The 12,257-nt window shown below is 56.0% G+C and overlaps 4 protein-coding genes across 4 annotated transcripts; 2 read left to right on the top strand and 2 right to left on the bottom strand.

Moving 5' to 3' along the window:
* Window positions 1–100: 100 nt before the first annotated feature.
* GLOTRDRAFT_77893 (CoA-transferase family III) lies at window positions 101–1,866 on the top strand (the record flags this gene model as incomplete). The annotated part of the gene is made up of 8 exons (XM_007869178.1): window positions 101–145; window positions 195–499; window positions 557–570; window positions 621–641; window positions 699–739; window positions 791–937; window positions 1,012–1,348; window positions 1,416–1,866. 8 exons carry the CDS (start codon window positions 101–103, stop codon window positions 1,661–1,663), a joined length of 1,158 nt encoding a protein of 385 aa, XP_007867369.1. The 3' UTR covers window positions 1,664–1,866.
* A 96-nt stretch (window positions 1,867–1,962) lies between these two features.
* On the bottom strand, window positions 1,963–3,910 carry GLOTRDRAFT_130407 (Arginase/deacetylase; the record flags this gene model as incomplete). Its single annotated transcript, XM_007869177.1, has 13 exons — window positions 1,963–2,042; window positions 2,108–2,122; window positions 2,185–2,257; window positions 2,329–2,356; window positions 2,419–2,427; window positions 2,487–2,529; window positions 2,584–2,740; window positions 2,828–2,929; window positions 2,993–3,015; window positions 3,077–3,102; window positions 3,154–3,361; window positions 3,421–3,542; window positions 3,603–3,910. The coding sequence occupies 13 exons, from the start codon at window positions 3,908–3,910 to the stop codon at window positions 1,963–1,965; spliced, it is 1,194 nt and encodes a 397-aa protein (XP_007867368.1).
* A 556-nt stretch (window positions 3,911–4,466) lies between these two features.
* Window positions 4,467–7,609, bottom strand: GLOTRDRAFT_94412 (uncharacterized protein; the record flags this gene model as incomplete). Its single annotated transcript, XM_007869176.1, has 7 exons — window positions 4,467–6,110; window positions 6,160–6,288; window positions 6,332–6,701; window positions 7,004–7,103; window positions 7,255–7,288; window positions 7,417–7,482; window positions 7,580–7,609. 7 exons carry the CDS (start codon window positions 7,607–7,609, stop codon window positions 4,467–4,469), a joined length of 2,373 nt encoding a protein of 790 aa, XP_007867367.1.
* A 376-nt stretch (window positions 7,610–7,985) lies between these two features.
* On the top strand, window positions 7,986–10,403 carry GLOTRDRAFT_106582 (alpha/beta-hydrolase; the record flags this gene model as incomplete). The annotated part of the gene is made up of 16 exons (XM_007869175.1): window positions 7,986–8,039; window positions 8,070–8,276; window positions 8,335–8,394; window positions 8,449–8,468; window positions 8,529–8,560; window positions 8,626–8,677; window positions 8,737–8,764; window positions 8,832–8,945; window positions 9,007–9,024; window positions 9,092–9,186; window positions 9,242–9,365; window positions 9,417–9,575; window positions 9,638–9,983; window positions 10,038–10,157; window positions 10,213–10,290; window positions 10,339–10,403. 16 exons carry the CDS (start codon window positions 7,986–7,988, stop codon window positions 10,401–10,403), a joined length of 1,572 nt encoding a protein of 523 aa, XP_007867366.1.
* Between the last annotated feature and the right edge of the window lie 1,854 nt (window positions 10,404–12,257).

The raw sequence follows: 12,257 nt of genomic DNA, 5'->3' as shown, positions 1-12,257 counted from the left end.
TGGTTTCTGTGATGCCTGCCGCCGGCACACTTCTCTGATAGGCGCCTATTTACCCCGCACCAAGATCGACCTGTACTTTACGGACACGCAGCCTAAAGAGATGGCGACCCCGTCGCTGCCTTTAAACGGATTGAAAGTCATCGAGGTACGTTTGCAGTCTCTCTACGCAGCCCTTTCTTACCGCATCACTCTAGTTCGCCGGCCTTGCGCCAGGCCCCTTCGCCGGGCTCGTCCTCGCAGACTGGGGCGCCGCCGTCACGCGCGTCGACCGACCCGGCCACGGGCCCTCCGCCGACATCCTCTGCCGCAGAAAGCGCTCGCTCGCGATAAACCCGAAGGTGCCCAGCGGGCTCGCCGCGCTGCGAAGACTCATAGCGGACTCGGACGTGCTCATCGACCCGTTCCGCCCGGGCGTGCTGGAGAAGCTCGGGCTGGGGCCGGACGTGTTCCTTGGCGAGGGAGGATTGAATGGGAGATTGGTGTATGCGAGGGTGGCAGGGTGAGGAATCATCATTAATCTATGTCAGGCGACTACGGAACGTTAATTCGGCTGTAGATTTCCGCGCAAAGGTGGTATTAATCCACCCATACCCCAGGGTAAACTGATACGGACGGCGTAGGCGCATACAGCAGCATGGCAGGTCCGTGTCTATCTCTCTGTTTATCTAAGTACGAAAGGAACGCTGAACCGTACGCAGGTCACGATATCAACTACATAGCCCTCAGCGGCGTGCTATCCGTACGTGCCCAGTACGATCCTCTACAACACACCTACCACCTTCTCTTATAGATGCTCCCCGGTAAAGGCCGCCCGAACTTCCCCCTCAACCTCCTCGCCGACTTCGCCGGCGGCGGGCTGCTCTGCGCGCTCGGCATCCTCCTCGCGCTCCTCGAGCGCGCCGCGAGCGGGCGTGGGCAGGTCGTCGCGCTCGACATGGTAAGCAACAAATCCGAGTGTCTATATAGCTAGTCTCAACGTGAAGCTGCCGCCCGCCCTCACCGGCATCGCAGGTCTCCGGCACGCGCTACGTCTCCTCCTTCGCCCTCGCTCCTGGCAGCCCCTACTTCCCCTCCCCGCGCGGAGAAAATCTCCTCGATGGCGGCGCGCCCTTCTACGCCGTCTATACCTGCGCAGACGGGCGCTGGGTTGCCGTCGGGTGCCTCGAGCCCCATTTCTACACCACCTTCCTCGAGAAGTTCGGAAGAGCGCTTGGGATGGGGGAGGAGGAGGGGTGGCACCCAAACCCGGAGGACCAGATGGTCAGGAGTGAGTGGCCCCGTCTGAGGGAGTACCTCGCGAAGGGATTTTTGACGAGGCCGAGGGATTATTGGGCAGGCCTGTTCCACGGTGAGTCGTAGTCTTGTTACTAGTAGTAGGGTCGTGGATACTGGAGATGCTGACATGACGCACGCAGGCTCGGACGCGTGCGTCACCCCCGTCCTCGCGCCCGCGGAGGTCTCCCTGCGTGCGCCGCTGCCACATCCGGACCTGAGCCGTACCCCCGCGCGAGCGGGGCGCGAAGGCGAAGGTGAGGCACAAGTGCTTGACCCGGGGAGGGATACAGAGGAGGTGCTGAGGGAGGCGGGGTTCAGTGCGGACGAGCAAGCGACGCTTGTGAGGGACGGCGCGCTGGGCGAGGTCAGGGCGCGGGCGAAGCTGTGAGGGGTAGGTGGCGCTGGTGATGAGCGTTCATTGGGGAGTAGTTTACTCTTATGCTACGCAGTATGGTGGAAAGGCGAGACACAACGAGAGGAGATCATCTATGTATAACCCGATATCCAAGCCCAATAAATATCTGATGGCCCAAGGAGAAGCTCCCTGGGATGGCCTACGTTCAAGCTCTACACCTTGCCGGTGCCATGCTCTCTACCGACATCAGCCACTGATTCAGCAATACTGACCATGCCCCCCTCAGCGATGCGCATGCTGGCGCTGAGCCCCTGCGCCCCGGTGAAGGTCGTTCACGCAACCGTCGGCGTCTTCGCCATCAGTGCGAGCATGTCCCACCCGATATTCGCAGCGACGATCTGCGTCAGCTCAGCTACATCCACAGTCAAATTAGCCACTCTCTTCTGTTTGCTATACAATAAAGGCAGACGCAAATACCTTGGGAATCGTACCCTACATTCACACAGCATCGTGAAGTCAGTGAGATGATAGATAGACGAGGAGGGGTTGCTTACCCGGGGCGACCTCGACGATATCCGCGCCGACGACTTTGAGCCCCGCCATACCCTGGAAGATCTTCTTGATTTCCTGTACGCGCAGATGGGTTAGTTGGGGTGACTCGGACGCCGGCAGGAAGGAGAGGGGATGGAGTTGCGTACCCGGGTGGTGAACCCGCCGATTTCGGGACTGGGACGCGTGGGAGTGTCAATGTTCTTTGCGTCGTGTGCGAGGGAGTAGGGTGTGCTTACGTTCCGGTCCTATTGGCAACGAAGTTAGCGATAGGGATTCTTGATGGATAAAGTGGGTGGGTACTCACGCAGGCGCAAAGCCCGGGTCTATCACGTCAATGTCCAAGCTAACTGCACCCTCTTCAGCACACGTCTCCCCCAAAAATAAACGCGGCTTAAACGTACTGTACACAGGATTATCCCCAACCACCTCCCTTATCTTCTTCACCACCCCCCGCCACCCAATCTCCTCGATATCCTCCGCGTGCGAGATCACGAAACCGACCTCCCAGTCGTTCTCGTAGTTGTCCCAGCTGTCCATTCCGCTGCGGATCCCGACGTGCTGCAAGGGGTGGCGGCAGTCAGTATGTAAGTGAAGGGAGAAAAGGGAAGGAAGGGAGCGGAGGGAGCAGAGGGAGGGCGCGCTCACGATGTTGGCGTTGTTAGGCGCGAGGAGGCCTTCCTTGTGCGCGTAGTAGAAGTAGCTGCCGTGCGTGACGGGGATTTCTTCGCCCGGGAGCCAAGGGCCATACTAGTTCGCACAGCGGGTCAGGTTGCATGCGTGGGGAGGATGGTTGGGGCAGGGGGGACGTACCACTCTGTTAGGCTTTCGCGTGTCTGGCGTCGTTTATCAGTAGGAGCAGACACAAACGCATCATAGGTTCTCCTGGACACCTACCGAGGTGACTGTCAAAATGGATAACACTACAGACCCGTCAGCCCACGCCCGGCAACGGGGCAGAAACAGCGCCCTACCTGACAGGCCCATAAATTTCCGCCACGCCCCTCAGCAGAGGCAGGGTAATGGTATGGTCTCCGCCGAGCGTGAGCACGCGCGGGTGGAACTTGCCGTCTTTCGCCAGGCTCGTCTGGTTATAACTCCGGAACGCCTCCCGGCGTAGGAGCGCCTTGTTCGCGGCCTCGAGCTGGCGCAGCGCGACCTTGTTGTCCATGAACGTCATGGCTACCGGATCCATATAAATTTATTCCCTGATAACGAACTACCTCGACTGGGACACTCACGCACGTCCCCGCAGTCAACCACGGCGAGGTGGTCGCTCACCCTCACTTTCTGGTGCACGTTGATCACGCCGACGTGCATCCGCCGCGCGCCTTGGCGGATGCCGTTCGGTCCGAACCGCGCGCTACACACCTATTATCAGCACTCGCTCCCCAGACGCGCATTATATCAATGGCATGCACACCCGGGCCTGTAGCTCGTGGCGGTATCGAACGGCGCGCCGAGCACCGCGACGTCGTAGGGCACGTCCGCGTCGGCGCCAAAGCACCTGATAGGTTGCGCCTGCGCGTACGACACGAGGCCATTCCATGAGTCCTTCGACCAGGGGTCGCGGAAGAGGAGGTCAGAGGAGAAGAGTCTGGTGAAATCGGTCTCTCCATCTTCGACAGGCTGGTACGAAGGTGACTCCACGCTGGGATAGGATAGCGGTGTCTGTTGGGCGGCAGCCCGCGAAACGAGGGCTGCGACGAGCAGGACGCTGGAGGGGTACATGGCGGTCAGCGAGGCAGGGTCGGGCAGCAGGTCCCGGAGACAGCTTCTGCTATTCGTTCTAGGTTTTGTAGCCCATGCCTATCGCTGCGGCTTGGGAGAGATAAGACGGCCACTCACGTGATCGCGTACTCGAGTCCGTTATCATAATCTAAGCCTCTGTGGCACTGCTGGCAATTATTGAGGTTATCGCAGCCTCATACATATCTTGCCCTGGCCAGATTCAGGGCGAGATAGACGTTACGAGCCTATCTGGACTCAAATATGAGTCAAGTCATAACCGTTATCGCACGTCGAAGTGCTTTATGTAGTCATCCGCCGTTAGAATGCCCTGCAAAGCGCAGAATGGGCGAGTATCCGATGGCTGAAGCGTAGTCGTTGCGTCCAGACCCCAAGTACGAAGTTCAGCAGCGAGCAGTCAGTCTAACGAGAAGTCCAGAGTCACGATCACGCACTGGATGTTTACATCGCATGCGATAAACGCAAGAACATTGCGCGAGAAGGCACATCGTTAACAGTACCAGCTACCCCGAAGGACAATCATGTAAAATCGCACGAGTCACTCGTCATCGTCATCCCAGTCCTCGTCGAACAGACACGGGCCCTCGATCACACCGGTACCTACCCTCTCCTCCACTCCCGGTTCCCGAGTAAGGCCATATAACGGCCAGTTGACACTATCGTCACTGAGGTGTGAGTGTTGCGTCCCAGTCAGCCGTTCTCGAGCATTCGCGTGAAGGCTCGGCACTTCCATCTGGGGCCGCGAAACATTCCTTGATGAGAGGTCAGCTAACGGCCTTTTCGCAGAATCGTCAGCGACTTGTGAGTGCCGCGTCCCAGTCGGATGTTCTCGAGCGGGAAGACTCGGCACCTCCACCTCGGGCGAAATGTCCCGCGAGGAGCGTCCATGAATCCTGCATGAGCGGCGAACATGCGCAGCTTGGTCCACCGTAACAAGAACGTGGTGAACGTCCTGCGCTTCCTGTCCCTGTACACCCGATCCTGGCGTTGACTGAGGCGAAGAGCCCGCCCCAAGACAGAGCCCTTCCGCAGTGTGGCCTTCGTGAACTGGAGTGTATTTCATTGCCGCATCCGCATAATGTTCTTCCGTCTGGACATCTCCACCACCCAAAGCATTCACAGACGCCAGTATCGCATCCTGCCCGCACCCAGAACCCAGCCCGTCGCCCAAGAACTTCAAGAAATGGTCGCCCCGACTGTAAGGTTCCTGAGACAGCACATCCTCATTGTCAATAGCTTCCTCCTCCACAGTCGCGTGGGAGGAGACACGCTCCGACCACCCAGGCGTCGGCTGCGGGGTATCATAGCACAACATATCCACGTCGTCGTCGTCTTGTCCAACCCACCCCTCAGAAAGTTGCGTCCCCACCTGGCTACGAGGACCGGGACTATCTGGACTCGCACTCTGAGGACGGAAGCCCACCCCACGTCTATCCCGCGCCAGCCATAGCTCTTCCACAGAGTGTGGCGAAGGCGTCAGCGGTCTGAAGTCGAGCAGCTTCCCCACGGCGCGCCACGCATCGCTGCCTGCCAGAGCATCGCCGCTAGGTTCGGAGACGGAGGAACGAGGGCTATCGTGAGCGGGAGCAGGGCGGGAAGAGGCGTTCAGGTCAGGACAGCGAGCAGAGTACGAGAGCTGTTTCAGCAGCGGCTCCACAGAAGATTCGGGTTCTGATCGGAGAGCGGACGTGTCCAAACCAGGAGGGACTGGTGCACCCGAGCGATAGGAGAGAAAAGTAGCAGGAGAAGAAACATCGGACAAGGCGTTACGGTTATCTCGAGGGCTAGGGAAGTTGTCAGCAGGGTGTGCTTGAGTCTCGAACCGAAAAGCGCAGCCAGATTTCTCGGAGCGGACAGAAAGCGGGGTCACAGGATGGTCACCGTCAACATCGAACTCCGAGAACCCGGAGTCTGCGAAGGCATTCACGTTCACCGAGGAATCTTCTCGTAAGGCAGATCCTGCGTGGTCGGAGGCGCATACATCGACTTTGATGGCGTGGAACATAGGCGACGAACAACGAGGTGGTTGGCCAAGGGAAACAGACGACGAGGGGCTATACAGTGGACGGAGCGTATCTCCCGAGGGCTTAAGAGGCGTGCGAGGTAAGCTGTCAGAGTTAGGACTAGTAGAAGTATTGACACCAGCGACGTCAGTTTTCAGTTGCTCTGGGACAAGCTTTATCTGCAGAAACTAATTCAGTGCGGCAAGAAAAATGCAACGCAGCGCCTACCTTCTTATTACGAGAACTCTCAACAGGTGATCGTGGTTGGGGGAAGGTCTTGTGTTTGAGGCTCGATCTATCGCTCCACGCATGCAACCCCGCAAAATCCGGCATCGCGAGCAACTGCGCTTTCCTCGCCTGGAATGATATTGCTACAAGAGTAAGAGTCCACGAGACATACAGCAAGCACGAGTGAGTGAGCCTCAGAAGCACCGAAGAAGAAAGGGCAATAGGTACGTTCGGATAAATCCAAAGCAGCAAGGACCTTCGACGCGCCGCGGCGGGGGCTTGAAAAATGGCGGACGGGTGTCGACGGCGGCTCGACGTATGAGTGCCCCCCTAGCCCAGAATCTTCTGAATCCACAGCGGAAGCAAGAGACTTGCGAGCATGTGCCAGCCCAATATCCTCGAGTCCGCCACCGTTTTTAGCGTTCTGCATCGTACCCCCGCCGCCGACTCCCCTAGCCAGCGCAGACTCGAGGCGCTGTTTACCAAAGTAGCCCTTCTGGATCCGGGATGCGTGGTCTTTCTGGCGCGCGCGGGCGGCGCTCCTACATTGAAGTCAGTCAAGATTTAGCCTGGTTGCATATAGCTGATTTATGTCGCGGTTGGAGACCTTTTTCCCCCCATGTAGTTCGCGCCAGCCATGAGTAGAAGCTTAACAGGGAACCGAAAGGATTCAAGTTCTTGGGCTGGAGGCACTACACCGTGCAAACGGTAGGGAAAGATACACGACCAGGGCTGAGCGCTAAGCCGCAAGACAGCAGACGGTACAGCAACAGGGAGTCAGAGAGGATGATGAAGCAAGACGAAGAAAGGTCGAAGCAAGGGCACATCCAGCTGTGGCTCGTACTGTTTGGTGATATTTTCTTTCGTGGCTGATGGCCTCGCTCTCCGCTTGTGGTACGCTTTTCTTATTTCTTCCCCACCGATGCTCTTTGCGTTCGAAGCAACTAAGCAACACAATGTATCGAGCTTGACTATCACGGAGGCCTTCGGCAAGCTACGTATGTTTACCCTCTACTAAATCTAACTACATCCTACTTACCAGCCATATACTTATAACACCCCCAAATTAGCCCTCGTGAACGCGCCTCTACTCACCTCCGCCTGCGCGGTCACCCTGCGGGATCAATACCTGCAGGTGAGCCTGCCCGCTCATGATCATCAGCCGACTCAAGACTGGTTCCCACGTTCTGGAGAATGGGAGCCACTGAGTAGGTTCAACGACTTGGAGTGGCAGTAAATATTGCCACTCCAACTTACGACAGAACCTGCAAGCAACCACGGTACCCGCAGCGAGCCTGAGCGTTGCGGAGGCTCGTCGGCAAGCTATGTTTACACTCGGAGTCTAAATCCACTCAGGCTATAATCTACCAGCCATATTTAGCAATCCCAAATTAGCTCTCGCGAACGCACCTCTACTCACCTTCGCATGCTCCGCCTGACCGGTCACCATGCGGGATTAATGCCTACAAGTGAGCCTGCCCACTCACCGACGGACCCTTATCGGACGACTTGTCCCCACCGACTGTCATATCGGCTGCCCTTTTGGCAGAAGTGCCCATATATTAGGGTGAGGTTCTACAAATTTCAGTATGGACAGTATTTACCGCAACAACTAACCAATAGATGAATCTGACAGGCAGCTATATCGGACTTTGTGCGCACTTCCCTAATCCTGACGGCACGCCAGTGCCTTCAGCGGGGCTCCTGCGACAATAATATACCGTGGGCGTATAGAGGAAGCGTCCCTTTCCCCGTCGTGACGGCAGAGGGTAAAGGATGAATTACCCGTCCTCCTTTCCCTCTTCCACCACGACGGGGCGGACAGTATGGTCTCCCTACTTCTCTTTTTCGCCGCGGCGGCCTGCGCGAAGGCCAGCTTGGTCATCAACACCACCGCAGGCGCATTTCAGGGTACCACCACTCCCAACGGCACGGAGCGCTGGCTCGGGATCCCGTATGCCTTACCCCCGGTCGGGTCTCTGCGGTTCAAAGCGCCCGTGCCCGTCTCCCAGCCGACGTCCGGTGTGCAGAACGCGAGCACGTTTGGGTACGCATGCCCGCAGGTGCCTTCGCCTAGTCTTGGAGCGGAAATGAACGAAAATTGTCTTAATATGAATGTGAGGCAGCCCCATCTAGTTCTTAGTTAGAGCCTCTCATGGCGGTAATAATACTCAGATATGGCGGCCTGCAAATACGACCTCAGACGCGGCCTTACCTGTACTTGTATGGTTTTATGTCAGTGATCTGTTTCTCTTTTTCTTTGCCTCAATAATTGTAGAGATCATGTAGGGTGGTGCATATATGAGCGGGTAAGCTGTTCTCCCCAAGCATCTCGCCCTTCCTCAATAACATCTATCCCATTTCACTAGTTCAGCCTCTAGCCCTTCATTCGACCCAACGCGTAAGGATATCATACGACGCTGATGAGACTTCCCGCTCTCTCTAACTATATCCCGGCTAATCCAGGAATCATCCAGCGCAGCCTCGTAACCCAGCAACCCATCCTCTTCGTCTCCTTGTACGCCTTTACTCCTCTCTCACCCCACTTCACCTCTGACATCCCACGCCAACGTACAGCAACTACCGCCTGAACACATTCGGCTTCGTACGTCCCACAAACAGCCACCCACCACAGTTCTTTTTTTTCTGAGAGTATCTGTTAATGATGGCAGCTGGCGAGCCAGTACGTCCCGCCCGAAGACCACAACGCAGGCCTGCTCGACCAGCGCGCGGCGCTCGTCTTCATCCAGGAGAATATAGCCGCGTTTGGAGGTGATCCTGCCAAGGTAACCACTGCATCTTCTCCGAAACAACTCGGCTGTTGTATACTGAAAAATCGAGGGGTAGGTCACGATATGGGGTCAGGTAGGGCTTAGCATTTATGACCAGTTCGACAATAATTCTCAGCACTGACATGGCCGCATCGACGAAGTCGGCGGGCGCGGGCGGCGTCCTTACCCACCTCCTGTACCCCGCGAGCCAGACGCTCTTCCGCGCGGCCATCATGGACTCGAACACCGGGCCCTAGTAAGTTTCCCCCATTCCTGCACGAGTACTCAGCGAGCGAACGTTGTACCCACAGCAAGAGCTCGCCCTTCGCGTTCCAATACGACGAGCCCGGCAAACCCTACGCGCGCCTTCTCGCCGCGACCGGGTGCGCCGACGGCCCCGCGTCCTTCGCGTGCCTCCAGGGCGTGCCCTACGAGGTGCGTTTTGACGATACCGACAGAGTACAGGGTTCACGAATGTGAAAGTAGACATTGCTGAACATCAGCAACACCATGGTGTCCGCGACGCTCAACAGCCAGCTGTGGCAGCCCGCGGTGGGGCCTCCAGGCAGTCTGATACCGGTGCGGGCGTCGACGAAGATCGCCTTCGGGGACTTCGTGCGTGTCCCAGTGCTCGCGGGCACGAACGTACGCACCGCCCCTCCCCTGCTTCCCCCCCACTCCCCATCCTCACCTCTCCTGACTGGCAGATGAACGAAGGCACCCTCTTCAGCGAGTCCCTTTACAATCTCTCCGTCCCCTCCTCGCTCGAAACCGCCTCACTCAACACCTTCATTGGCAACTTAGTCTTAGACAACAGCACGCTCACCCCGGATGTCCTCGGCAGCATCGACACGCTCTACCCCGCAAATGACGGGAGCCTCGGCGGGCCGTATCACACGGGCGACAGCCTGTTCGACCGCGCGGAGGCGTACTACACGGACGACTTCTTCCTCAGCGCGCGGAGGTTGTTCTTCGCGAGCGCGGCCCCCGCGCAGCCGGTGTTTGGGTACTGGTTCACGGAGTTTATACCTGGGAATAATCCCGTGCTGGGAGGTGTGTTCTTGTCTTATTCATGTGTGGCGTGCTCAGTCAAGGGTCTTTGGGTAGTGTATCACGGATCTGAGCTGTCCTTGATATTCGGCCCGGTACCCAACCCTATCGAGGATGATTTCGCGAACATCATCGTGGGGCACTACATCAACTTCATCAACGACTTGAATCCAGGAGGTAAGGGCACCCATGCTGCCTCGTGTCTTGAGTGACCATCATGACCTGCGTATAGCTGAATGGCCTCAGTACGACGTCGCCGACCCGACAGTGCTGCAGCTCATGAGGGACAACATCACGGTCCTGCCCGACAGTAAGCGATGTTCGCGCACTGGTGTAGACGGAACTCACTTCTTGTTAGCATGGAGTTTGGCGTCGACGGACTTCTTCAACACCGAGTACGTCCTGAACGAGTTCGAGAAGTAGTGCAAGCATCGGGGGAGATGGAGTTGGCGAAATCTGTCTCTGTACACCGTTGCGATGCGTGACATATTATAATAATGATTCTGTCATAGTATCTAGATCTCTCATACGACACAGGTACACAAGTCAAAGTTTCTAGGAACTCTCAACTGTCATTGTAAGTGTCAATCGCAGCCAGTGAATATCGATGCTCCGGGGGATGCGGGACGTAACTTTCCCCCAACAGGATGTCACCATACAGGGAAGATGGCCAATATAAATGCTTTGCGGGATGACGACGAGTTACACTGAATCTATTCCCAACTCTCAGATACTATCATTTTGGGGGTTCTGTCAAAGTCAGATTTTTGACAGAACTCCGAAATCTCAACAAATATGTATAGGGTGACTCAGCGGATTGGTACATAGGTGAATTGTAACCCGTAGAGAACGCCTGTGAAGTCAGAACTGTCATATCTTCTACCATTGTTGAATGGGAGGACGAATACTGTCCAAACAGCCCAGTGTAATCATGAGAAACAGGCCTGATGTATTAGATCTCTGGGCCTACAGTCTTCCGGCAAATATCGGCTCACCGGGGAACACTTTATTATGTATAGCTAAACATGGTTCACCCACCCGATTGGTGTTAAACCAATTCCAACTGCTCCTATCGTATGTTTGACAGAAGTGCAAGGGTCCTGGGTGTGACAAATGCGTGACGAAATTGGCGCGGATTCCTTACTGTGACTCGCGTGTGACGCTTTGACAGAACTACCTGCGACTGTGGGTCCGTCACCGGCATCTCTCTCTATTATTTTTTGCCCAGTCAATTGAGGTGGTTATTTGCGCAGATAGTACTTAGGAGGGTTTATTATGATGCCTGACTGGAAGTAAAATGATTGTCCAAGGAGCGGGCCTGTGGCAGGCTGTTTTCCGAGATCTTGACAGAACCCCCAAAATGATAGTATTCCCGCTACCGTAGGTAGTGGGTCTTGGACCCCCCGGCCGTTCGCAGGTTTCCTGCGATCGTTTCAAGATCTACGCGATTTATTTGACACTATTTGGCGCTTAACCGTATATGGTGAACGGCAAGAGCGGGACAGGCCTTTGGACCAATCAAAGGTGGGGTCCTTACACATCGAGCAACCGATAATATGACACGCGGTGGCATTCAGTCCCATATGTCAATACAATATTGTGAATTCCACACAACCACCATATACAGTCATATACTCCCCATATGGGAGCTGAGCCACAGACGATCCCCTACAACGGTAATGTCAGGGAATATCAAATAGAAACAAATGCATTACCATATTTGAATATCAATTTCCGCAGATATACCCAGTGATAGAGCAAATATGGATAAATATATGGAACAATGGGGAAGTCCGGTTTTTGGCCTGATACAGTACAATGAATCATAGCTAAAATATCAAAGCACATCTCGGGTTGATAGCGAATCCGGAATATGGATGCAAATAGCGTAACACATAGCATAAAGGTGCGATATACCTGATTCGGGATCGTCCGGTATATAATCGGGCCGCCGACGGGCCGCCAGTGGCTGCATCGGCAAGCCACTCAATAGCCGGCGGCGGCCCACCGGCGGCTAAGAGCGGCTGGGAGAGCGGCTCGCAGCCTGGTACGGGCGCAACCGACTTGTATGCCTAGTTCTAAGATAGTGTTTGTGTTCAGCGGAGCTATATGGAGATGATGAAGTGGACTTACCTGAGATAACATGAGTACAACAGCAAGCTCGTCCGTCAGAGGGAATCGAGCAAAATGACAGAGCACTCGTGTCGGATCAACCTCCTCCAGATCGTCTGCGAGCTGCAACAAATAAACCTCAGCAGGATAATGATCTCTCCATTT

This window comes from Gloeophyllum trabeum, assembly GCF_000344685.1.
Source record: "Gloeophyllum trabeum ATCC 11539 unplaced genomic scaffold GLOTRscaffold_00009, whole genome shotgun sequence".
Taxonomy (NCBI): Eukaryota; Fungi; Basidiomycota; class Agaricomycetes; order Gloeophyllales; family Gloeophyllaceae; genus Gloeophyllum; species Gloeophyllum trabeum.
This window is presented reverse-complemented; position numbering and strand designations above follow the sequence as displayed.